Source organism: Mytilus galloprovincialis, chromosome 1 (genome assembly GCF_965363235.1).
Source record: "Mytilus galloprovincialis chromosome 1, xbMytGall1.hap1.1, whole genome shotgun sequence".
NCBI classification, from domain to species: Eukaryota; Metazoa; Mollusca; class Bivalvia; order Mytilida; family Mytilidae; genus Mytilus; species Mytilus galloprovincialis.
This window is the reverse complement of record NC_134838.1, coordinates 37406119-37418304: the sequence shown is the minus strand read 5'-3', so window position 1 is coordinate 37418304 and position 12186 is coordinate 37406119. Positions and strand designations below refer to the sequence as shown.

Here is a 12186-nt window from a genome sequence, read left to right as displayed (position 1 = left end):
ACACAAACATTACCACACATGCAATTATAGGTCACTGTACGGCCTTCAACAGAAAGCAAAACCCATACTACATAGTAAGCTATAAAAGGCCACCTTTTCCAAAATAAAAAAACCAAAACAATTCTGTCTTTCAAGATATGGTCAAAATATCAATTCAAATTTCCAATTGAGATTGCAACCATAATTACCCATTTAATAATTTAAAAGCAGTGTAAGGGAGGTAATCCAAATTTAACATTATACTTAAAAGTAATTGTCCATTAACAATGACACCCTTGTTTTTCCCTTTTTTGCTCCCAATTCCTAAAGAGTTTGAGCCATAAACCCCCAAAGCCAATCCTTACCATCCCTTCCTGGTAAGGAACCTTGTGCTAGCTTATAACCTCAGAGAGATCCATACACAGTCCCACAAGATATTGTCTCGAAACTAGCAAAATGAGTATTTGGGCCCAATTTTGGCCCCTAATTCATAAACTGTTGGGACCACAACCCCCCAAAAAAAATCCAAAGCTTCCTTTTGTGGTTATGAACCATGTCTTTAAATTTCATAGATTTCTATTTACTTATACTAAAGTAATTGTCTGGAAACCAAGCGTCTTAGACAACCTGATACCAATATATGACCGCAATTTTTTTGGTGGTCGCTTAAAAAGCAAATAGCACTGAAATTAGAAGAGTAGGAATGGCTTGCCCTTCCATAAAGCCAAACTTTACCATCATCTGGAGTATTTAGATTGCAGAAACATGAATTTCTGGGTAATTTTATGTTAAATGTTGTCTGTCTTTCTTTAATAAGGGTTATTGCCCTGTCAGTATCTCTTTTTTTGTTGTTGTATTTTAAAATAGACTTTAAAAATGTACAGTATGTTCATGAAGATGTTACATGCTCAAAAATGTAATATGTTTATTCATTTACTTTTTTAAAATTATTTTTTGTTTGATGGATTTAAACGGTCCCTTATATTCAGAATGGCAAATGTGAAGATTGTTGAAATTAAGGAACACTCATTGTTGAACCCCTTACTGAAAAGATGCAAACAAGCAACTCTGAATTAACATTAAGGTTTGCTTTAAATGGCCTATTTTAATAAATTACATCCTTTGATTGTGGATAGACAATTCCAAGAAAAAAGAAAAAAATCAAGAGAAGTTTTTGGACCAAATATGTAAATCATGTATATACATTTTTATAGGAATTGTATTTATTTCACTAAAGCAAATTTGATTTGGTACAACATATGCTCAACATTATCTATAAAAATACAACAATTACATCCCTTAACTTGGAAACACAAATTTGTTTATCATCCAAATCATAATAAAGCTTTCCTTAGTAGTGTCACACATTTTGTAAAATGCAATGAAGATATGCAAGGCTTATGTTGTACTGTTGCACCACTGTCCCAGGTTAGGGGAGGGTTGGGATCCCGCTAACATGTTTAACCCAGCCACATTTATATGCATGAATGTGTCTGTCCCAAGTCAGGAGCCTGTAATTCAGTGGTTGTCGTTTGTTACGTATTTGTTTTTCGCTCATTTTTTTTTTTATATAAATAAGGCCGATAGTTTTCTTGTTTGAATTGTTTTACACTGTCGTTTCGGGGCCTTTTATAGCTGACTATGCAGTATGGGCTTTGCTCATTGTTGAAGGCCGTTCGGTGACCTGTAGTTGTTAATTTCTGTGACATTTTGGTCTCTCGTGGAGATTTGTCTCATTGGCAATCATACCACATCATCTTTTTTTTTTATTAACTTGAATTAGCACAAGATATGCTATGACAGACAGATGGATAGACATATGAGGAGAAAGTGTGAACAATAAGGCAGACAGGATTAATAATAATCCTCCAAGATGTATGTGATCATACTTACAGAACATACTTCACAGTTATTTGAAAATGCTCATTTAAGACTATAAAATTGAGAATGGAAATAGGGAATGTGTACAAGAAACAGCAACCCAACCAAAGGGCAAAAAACATGTACAGTACATGTACAAACATGTATATAACCAGATGCTCCGCAGGGCGCAGCTTTAAACGACCGCAGAGGTTGAACCCTGAACGGTTGAGGCAAGTATGGACACAACATTCAAGCTGGATTCAGCTCTAAATTTGGATTGTAATTAAATAGTTGACACAGCATAGGTTTCTGACACATAATGAATGTGGTCTAATGAACTTAAAATTTGTTTTTCCTTTGAGCAATTCACTATGCTGTTGAATATCAATCCTCTCAAAAAAATGTTTGAAGAAATTTTCTTTTTATTTATGAAATCTGAAATGAAAAAAATTGAACCCCCCCCCCCCCAATTTTTTTTTCACATCCCCCTTTCCCTTATTCCAAAACTAATCTCAATTCAAATTTCTAATGGAGTTTGCAACAACAACTACTCATTTAAATACATATTAAAATGTAAAAAAAGTGAAAAAGTGCTTGTTATCACTGAATGGTAAAGATTGTTTTAATTTATCAGTTGGTAGTAAAAGTGAATATACATTGTATATTGTATAAAGCAATGATTTAAGTTGATTCAACTACTATTCTGGACAAAGAAAGATAACTCCAATTGAAAATATGAAAATTTCTTGCTATTGCACAATATTGTGCAATTAGATATTTCTTGCTATTGCGCAATACTGTGCTATTGAAAATATTTGCTATTGCACAATACTGTGCAATTGAAGATTTCTTGCTATTGCGCAATACTGTGCAATTGAAAATTTCTTGCTATTGCACAATACTGTGCAATTGAAGATTTCTTGCTATTGCTGAATACTGTCCAATTGAAAATTTCTTGCTATTGCACAATACTTAATATAATAATTTTGGATCCTGATTTGGACCAATTTTGGACCCTTTGGACTTTAATGTTTAGACCAATTTGAAAACGGGACCAAAAATTAAGAATCTACAGACACAGTTAGATTTGGCATATCAAAGAACCCCAATTATTCAATTTTTGATGAAATCAAACAAAGTTTAATTTTGGACCCTGATTTGGACCAACTTGAAAACTGGGCCAATAATCAAAAATCTAAGTACATTTTTAGATTCAGCATATTAAAGAACCCCAAGGATTCAATTTTTGTTAAAATCAAACTAAAAGTTTAATTTTGGACCCTTTGGACCTTAATGTAGACCAATTTTAAAACGGGACCAAAAATTAAGAATCTACATACACAGTTAGATTGGGCATATCAAGGAACCCCAATTATTCAATTTTTGATGAAATCAAACAAAGTTTAATTTTGGACCCTTTGGGCCCCTTATTCCTAAACTGTTTGGACCAAAACTTCCAAAATCCTTCCTTTTATGGTCATATACCTTGTGTTTAAATTTCATAGATTTCTATTTACTTATACTAAAGTTATGGTGTGAAAACCAAGAAAAATGCTTATTTGGGCCCCTTTTTGGCCCCTAATTCCTAAACTGTTCAGACCTCAACTCCCAAAATCAATCCCAACCTTCCTTTTGTGGTCATAAACCTTGTGATTAAATTTCATTGATTTCTATTTACTTATAATAAAGTTATTGTGCGAAAACCAAGAATAATGCTTATTTGGGCCCTTTTTTGGCCCCTAATTCCTAAACTGTTGAAACCAAAACTCCCAAAATCAATCCCAACCTTCCTTTTGTGGTCATAAACCTTGTGTCAAAATTTCATAGATTTCTATTTACTTAAAACTAAAGTTATAGTGCGAAAACCAAGAAAATGCTTATTCGGGCCCTTTTTGGCCCCTAATTCCTAAAATGTTGGGACCAAAACTTCCAAAATCTATTCACATTTACTAAAGTTAGAGTGCGAAAACTAAAAGTATTCGGACGACGACGACACAGACGACAACGCCAACATCATACCAATATACGACCAAAAAATTTTCAATTTTTGCGGTCGTATAAAACGAGCTACAAATGAAGGCAACTTTCAAGTCTTTGAGAAGTCATCAAAACTTTAATAGAAAACAAACAAATAAAATAGATCTAATTAAGATGTAATTAACCACCAATATCTTCTCGTAATTGTTTTTCCCTAATTCTTTTCTGACGTTTAAGCAGTCTCTTTTCTCTTTCATATTCCTTCATTCTTAGCACATAACTGAAAACAAAATTAAAAAAATTATTACAAAAATATCACACTATAGCACTTGGTTTTCAAATTGATCACTACCTTCCAAAGAATTTTTGCTTAATGGCTCAAAGATGTTGGTTTAATGAAAGCAGGGATGTTAAATAACTCAGCAGCATACCAAATATTGATATTAAGGATAAACTTATTTGAGAACCTCTTTAAAATTAGCAAAACTAAATAATCAACAAGTTTACATATAATTTTCAAGCTTATATTACAAGAAAAATCTGTTCAACATCTGTATTTAAAAGAAGGGCTGAAATATAATGCATGTACATGTATACTGGTTCGTTGTATAAAATAATTTCTGTCAAAGTTCAAAATGTAGGTTAGCAGGATCTTTACCCTCTCTCAGGTTTAGGGGAGGATGGGGATCCCAATAACATATTTAACCCGCCACATTCTATATGTATGTAGGCAATCCTAAGTCAGGAGCCTGTAATTCAGTGGTGAACATTTGTTACTGTGTAACATATTTGTTTTTCCTTCATTTATTGTACATTAATTAGGCTGTTAGTTTTCTTGTTTGAGTTGTTTTACATTTGTCATTAAGGGGCCTTTTATAGCTGACTATGCGATATGGGGCTTTGCTCATTGTTGGTGACCTATAGTTGTTCATTTTTGTGTCATTTGATAATTTGTGAAGTGTTGTCTCATTGGCAATCATACCACGTCTTCTTTTTTTATATTGAATTACCTTACATTACCCAAGAATTGAAAACCAATTAGAAAGTAAACTTACTCCTCAAATTCACAGTTTTCAAAGTCATGTTTTGAATGACCACATTTAGATGTCATAAAGAAATGATTCTCCATACATTTTCTCCATTCTATATATAGATGGGCACAGTAACCACGATGTCTCAAAGGAACCTTTGCAACATCCATGTCTTCTGCACTAACCATCATGACTGAAAAATTAGATCAATAAGAATTAGTTATAGCAGCTATACTAGAAAATCAAAACAAGTTAAATTCGTACACATGTACATGTATTGATATCATAACGAAAAATGTCTTTAGATCAGACAGTTTATTAAGTTTATATCCGTAACTCATTTCTAAGTTTCACCAATCCAAGAGTATTGATAAAGCAGTACATAATATAGAAGGTTCTGTTAAATCAAAACATTAATATGGAAAAATAATGATGCTGAAATCTAGATCATAGTTTGAGAGACTCCCAAAAATACTGCAGCAGAGAAAAGGGCAATCTTTTAGTTAATACATAGTTAGAACCAGTATACAAATCTTTTAGTTAATACATAGTTAGAACCAGTATACAGAGTTTTTAATAACTTTGGACAAACAAGACTAAGTATTGTAAAGACTGACTTGTAAAATGGTTCAAAGGGTAACGATTTTGTGTGTGATTATTAACAAATTTATTAATTTAAGTTAAGCAGTGGGTGCAATTAAGTTAATGTATTGATTTGGAATTTCAGATGTAGATCTTAAGGATTAGGTACCCTTTTGTTGATTCAATGCTAAACATATGGAAATTTTATAGAAAATCCACAGCCTTTCCTCCTTGTACTCTGATATTTGACAATTTAATGACTGGTGGGGATATAGGACTATTGCATGCAGTGCTAGCATTGCTTTCCTTAAAACAAGTTTAATTATGTAGTTATTGGTGAAAACAAATAAAAATATAGACCAAATCAAGTACATTTTTTAGGGTGCGCTCGACTTTAGTGACTCAGCACGAGGTATTTTTGAATTTACAGGTTGGTTAGAACTTTTTGTAAAAAATAAACACACCACATCATAGAAAAGCAAGTGAGTAATCTATGTTTCAAATTTTATAACAAAAAACTCTGTTTTACAGGCTGTGGATTTTCTATAAAAATCTTGGTTTGTTTGAAACAAACTACTCTTATCCTTAAAGATTATGTACCCTTGTGTTGATTCAATGCTAAACATATGGAAATTTTATAGAAAATCCGCAGCCTTTATCCTTGTACTCTCATATTTGGTAATTTGATGACTGATAGGTATAGGATTACTGCATGCAGTGCTAGCATTGATTTCCTTAAAAAAAGTTTACTAATGTAGTTATTGGTTAAAACAAATAAAAATATGGACCAAAAAAGTACACCTTTAAGGGTACACTTGACTTTAGTGACTCAGCACGAGGTATTTTTGAATTTACAGGTTGATTAGAACTTGTACACAAGCACATCATAGAAAGCAAGTGAGTAATCTATGTTTCAAATTTTTTAACAAAAATTTCTGTTTTAAAGGCTGTGGATTTTCTATAAAAACCTTGGTTTACAGGGCCATAACTAGCCTCTTTTAATAGTGAGGCAAAATATATTTTTGGGCAAGCTTCTGGGGGCCGCTTAAGGCCCCCAGCAGCTCTGAGAAAAATAACGCAAAATCATGCATTCTGAGCGTTTCCCAGACTCTTTCTTGCATAAGCATTGAAACAGCTTAATTAATTTTAAGATATTTTTTCGACAATCAGGTCCCAAAGCAAAAACAAAGATTCATTGTAATTTAAGACTTTAAGGTATTAGAGACAACATTAAAAGACCGATATGTAGTATAAAGCAAAAATCGAAATTCTCATAATTATTAATACTGTATCTGTCTGTCTGTTCTTGTCTTGTATTTTGATTAGAATTTGGTGATTTTTTTATGACTAGATTTAAATATAGTGACATTGCAGTATTATACTTTAAGTACTAGTACTGCTTAAGTCCACACTAGGGACCATCTTCACCTTGTTTTACGATCTTTTACGGTATTAATGATTCTTTAAACGTATTGTTGAAGACCATCCTGCAACTATCAAGATGAAGAGCAGGAACACAAACTTTGACCATTGATCATTTGTATTTTTTCTATGCATTGACTTTGTGTGCGACTATGTCCCCATACTCCTTTATTATCTGTTAAAGGGGTCTCAACACGACTTAATGCAAGTTTAACCTTTCAATGTATAAGGTCATATATGGCAATACCTTGTTTTTTTCTTCAAATTATTTGATACCGGGAAATATGTGACCTTACTTTAATTCAAACCATGTCAGTTATCTAGTTTTATTTACAATAAAACAAACTGTTTTGTATTCTTTGAAATCAATTTCAATTATCCAGGCAGAAAAGACAATTTTTTTTTTGTGTCCACTGAGTAGCATTACATGTTCTTAAAATATATTTCTCGCACAATTCTGGACATCGGTGGACATTCAACATTGCAAAACCACGTTTACAAATGAAAATCAACACTCAGACTATAGTCATAAAGTAGGACAATAAATGAACAAAAGACAAACCCGGAACACAGAGAAACAAACAATAGACTATCAACTCTGAAAACTAAAAGGAAAATAGAAACATGGATAACGAAAAAAATACAGGAGATACACGATACACCAGAGAGTGAAGAGAACTTGCTTCTTGCAAGACACTTTCCGTGCAAACAATTTGATACGAAAACAACCTTTTGTTTCATTTTTTTTTTTTTAAATTTTTTACATGAGGCATTTGCCTCATTTGCCTCAATGTAGTTACGGCCCTGGTTTATTTGCCACAAAGTACTCTTTTTCTATTAATAAACCCAATGAAACAGTAAATAATATGGGGACGAAGTCCCAACTTATGGAAGAAAAATAAATAAATAAAAAAAAAAAAATCGGGAAAATTTCCCGAATTGTCATTCTATTAATGAACTCAAAATCGTTCACTTTTTTTCAGATCTACTTCCTGTTCCGGTTTTGTTTGCATGCATGTCCGGTCTTGTTTGCATGAGACTTTGAATGAAATGTATATTCATCAACAATTATAGGAAGGAATTCAACACCCAATCATTTCTAATAACTGTTTGATATGAAAAAAAAAAACGTTACCTGATAACAGCGTTTCTTTGTTTACATTTACTATGATGTCATAACTTAAATAACGTCACAACTAAATCCCTAACAACAGAACCAATATCGGAAACGTTATGGTATTTCTGTTTCTTTTATCAACATGTTTGAATTAAAAAAAAAATAAGTACAGACTTCGTCCCCATTCACAGGTAATGCCTGTCTCATATTAATGCTTTGCGTAAAGTTTCCCCTTAGTATATGTACAAAATGGCATATCTACATTATTCATTATATCTGTAGTTTTTATACAATTAACAAATGATTAAAGTTTGAAAAATTCATACAAAAAAGGCTACAAAAGGGGTCACAAACCTTAGGCCAAATAAAAATATATGTGTGGTTCCAGTTACATACTTTTAAAAAATAGGGTCTGAAGTATTGATACAATTGAAGTTTGAAAAGTTCGTACAACAAGAGTGCACACGCTGAAATGTCTCGCCTTCTATACTAATCATTGATATTATGTTGATAGTCCTAAGTATAAAGCTAAGCTTTATTACAACTGTCACATAAACTTAACATTAACCAAGATAACTAAACAAAGACCAATGAACCTTGAAAAAGAGGTCCAGGTCAGATGAACCATGCCAAGCAGACAGGTACAGCTAACAATGCTTCTATACAACATATATAGACACATTACTTATAGTTTAAGAAAAATAGACCAAAACACAAAAACTTAACACTGTGCAATGAACCGTGAAAATGAGGTCACGGTTAAATAAAACCTGCTCGACTGACATAAAGATCATAAAATATTTCCATACACCAAATATAGTTGACCTATGGCATATAGCATTAGATAAAAAGACCAAAACTCAAAAACTTAACTTTGACCACTGAACCATGAAAATGAGGTCAAGGTCACATGACATCTGCCCGCTAGACATGTACACTTAACAATCATTCCATACAACAAATATAGTAGACCTATTGCATATGGTATGAGAAAAACAGACCAAAACACAAAAATTTAACTATAACCACTGAACCATGAAAATGAGGTCAAGGTCAGATGACACCTGCCAGTTGGACATGTACACCTTACAGTCCTTCCATACACCGAATATACTAGCCCTATTGCTTATAGTATCTGAGATATGGACTTGACCACCAAAACTTAACCTTGTTCACTGATCCATGAAATGAGGTCGAGGTCAAGTGAAAACTGTCTGACAGACACGAGGACCTTGCAAGGTATGCACATATCAAATATAGTTATCCTATTACTTATAATAAGAGAGAATTCAACATTACAAAAAATTTGAACTTTTTTTTTCAAGTGGTCACTGAACCATGAAAATGAGGTCAAGGACATTGGACATGTGACTGATGGAAACTTCGTAACATGAAGCATCTATATACAAAGTATGAAGCATCCAGGTCTTCCACCTTCTAAAATATAAAGCTTTTAAGAAGTGAGCTAACGCCGCCGCCGTAGCCGCCGCCGTTGCCGCCGCCGCCGGATCACTATCCCTATGTCGAGCTTTCTGCAACAAAAGTTGCAGGCTCGACAAAAATGGCTACAGAAGGGGTCATAAACCTTAATGCCAATGGGATCTACATGTATCTATCAGACAAAATTTGAAATTTTGGTCTTCGCAATGAGAAAACAGCAGCCTCGGGAGTGGTATCACATTGTGTTCTCCCCAGGATTTTTTTAAGGCGCAAAATTCAAGGGCACGTAACTCTTTTTTTAGAGTGAACTTTTGTGATCTTAAGCAATTAGTCATAAATCATGACATGCAATATAAATTTTAATGCATTGTGTTATGTGTTTAATAATGCAGAGTACTAATGAATTACAAGAATATATGAAATAAATTGATTTTAAACACAAAAGTTATTTATATTCAGTCAATTAAAGAAGTCAAAATATCTGTACTCTCTGCTCCTTCTAGGGTTATTGGTTCAAGATAGTGTTATTTTGTTGGACAATCTGTTCCTCAACAATTGTCTTTATCCTCTTTAGGGTTGAAAACCCCCTCTCATAATAACTTTTGCTTATACCCCCTTTAACATTTCTAAGCCATGAAAACTCAGTGAGCCACTTGTCACTGAAACCAGAAACATGGTGCTTGCTGTTATCACTTGCCATAACTTGAGCTCGGTTGGGATTGGGAGAAGCAATGCCATCTGCTTATAATACTGACGGTGCTGTCTATGTATTCCCCTTTTCATTAGAAGTCATTGGTCTGAAAAACAAAACTTTTACTTCCATCATCTGCCTTTTGCTTAGAAGTCACCCTTTGTTATTTGCAGAGAACATGTTTATTCAGAATTATTAAAATCGAATATGGTTTAGATATTTGGTATACAACTTTTTAAATAAAAAAGTCTTTATTAAAATATTTTAATGAACAGCTGAACAGTTTCCGTAGTTTGACATTACGCTTCCGTGTGTATTATTGTTAAAACCTATCTTTGACAGGTACATATAAACGAAACTTTACAAATTCGTTAAAGTTAAGACCATTGAAATTATTTACTTATGACATTAAACAGAAGCTGCGGCGATTCTACCCATGTTGATTGGATTGTCACATAATTCCCGACGGATGGATTCGAGATCGATGTTCAATGATCATTTTATTTCTAAAAACATGACAGTTTGAGACGATTTGAGCTAGCAATCAACATTTTTTCACTTTCTATTAATTTAAATCACTCCTCGTTATCTTTATTCAAAGTTTATTTTAATTTTTTCAACTACAAATACTCTCATTCATAATTTTCATCGTAAATATCTTTAGCAATGTGTATTCAAATTTATCACGTGTATTCAATACGTTCATTGGTCATGTATAAATAGATTCTTCTTCTCGACCAATGAAAAAATTCGTTATTTAAATGGTCATGTAATCACACACACACGATGTGTAAATACAATGTATTTGCGATCTATTTCTTCAATTTCTGCACTGAAGTTTTTAATTTTTTTAATTCTCTTCTGAAAATACCGATTTTCTTGATGATCCTTTACGCTATTACATGATAACATAGTCCGATAAGGCTGAGATAAGTGTGGCTCAGGTAAAACTAATTATCAGTTATTGCGTAACACTGACCGACCTCTCAGCGGTGATCAGCAACTTGACAATTTTAACCAACATTTATAATTAAAATGTGAAAATTAACATGCTGCGGGATCAAGTATTAAGGGACAGAGGCCAATTAAGATACTGCGGGATCTACGAAAATATCATGAAGGCGCTGCGGCACCGCAGCGTCATATCGGCCTGGGGAGAACACTGACATTGGTTAGAATTTGTCTCAGCCTTTGAGATAGAGTAAAATAATTAAAGAGAATCTTGAGGAATATTTCTGAAAATTACTTTTCATAGTATAGATCAGTTACCATTTTGATTAAAGCTTTTGGTCGACCAACTTTAACCCGTTTTGAAAAGGGACCACTACTTGAGTTGACTGATTAACTAGCATTCTAGCTCAAATTTGGCCTAATGCTAATAAGTGTTCTTTCAACACTTGTATAATATTTCTAGTCCAAACAATTATGACGTCTCGAAAGGCTATTTTTCAAGACGTCATAATTATTTGGACTATAATATTTCAACTATAATTTATAGTTGAAATATTATACATGTGTAATATTAACCTCTTTCTTTTCTTCCATTTTGAAATCCTAACATAGGATCAAATGTTGGTGCATTGCGATAATCAGGAGCAACATCTGGATTCAAGATCTGGGCATCAATGGCCCTTGTCATATGTCCACCCATAGTAGCGGTCGCTACCAGAATTTGCGAAGGACAGAGGGGACAAGACGAAGTTCCTTATATCGTTGACAAAATATGTGTTCATGTGTTTATTAAAACAAAAAATATAAGTAAAAGATGTTTCAATCTTTAAATTTTACCAGCGCAGAACTTCACTACTTTGATATCTGCTAATTTATATCAAACTATTAAACAAAATAAAAATGTAAAATGAAATTATTTGCAATGATATAAGCCGTAAGTTTGACCAAAACCTAGATTACTATCCGATTGTGTATCCAATTTACAGAAAAGAATTACATTGGTAAAGTTGAAGATGAGCTTTATTTCTTATTAGAATGCCCTTTTTATGATATTCAAAGGGACGGTTTTTTTAAAGACATTTCTAACAATTGTTGTAATTTTATAAATTTAAATAAATCTTCTAAATTTTTAT

At 32.9% G+C, this 12186-nt stretch overlaps 1 protein-coding gene across 1 annotated transcript; it reads right to left on the bottom strand.

The window, feature by feature from the left end:
* Positions 1 to 3935: 3935 nt before the first annotated feature.
* LOC143073384 (NADH dehydrogenase [ubiquinone] 1 beta subcomplex subunit 7-like) lies at positions 3936 to 11817 on the bottom strand. The gene is made up of 3 exons (XM_076248887.1): positions 11630 to 11817; positions 4875 to 5043; positions 3936 to 4099 (listed from the first exon to the last, which is right to left on the bottom strand). Exons 1-3 carry the CDS (start codon positions 11751 to 11753, stop codon positions 4000 to 4002), a joined length of 393 nt encoding a protein of 130 aa, XP_076105002.1. The 5' UTR covers positions 11754 to 11817; the 3' UTR covers positions 3936 to 3999.
* Between the last annotated feature and the right edge of the window lie 369 nt (positions 11818 to 12186).

What these genes read in the sequence shown, in the direction of transcription:
- LOC143073384 (XM_076248887.1), bottom strand. Translation starts at nt 11,753, where the DNA reads ATGGGTGGACATATGACAAGGGCCATTGATGCCCAGATCTTGAATCCA. An exon ending in AAATGGAAGAAAAGAAAGAG is followed by an intron (nt 5,044 to 11,629) that starts GTTAATATTACA and finishes CTAATTTTTCAG; the next exon opens with TCATGATGGTTAGTGCAGAA. An exon ending in GAAAACTGTGAATTTGAGGA is followed by an intron (nt 4,100 to 4,874) that starts GTAAGTTTACTT and finishes TTTTGTTTTCAG; the next exon opens with TTATGTGCTAAGAATGAAGG.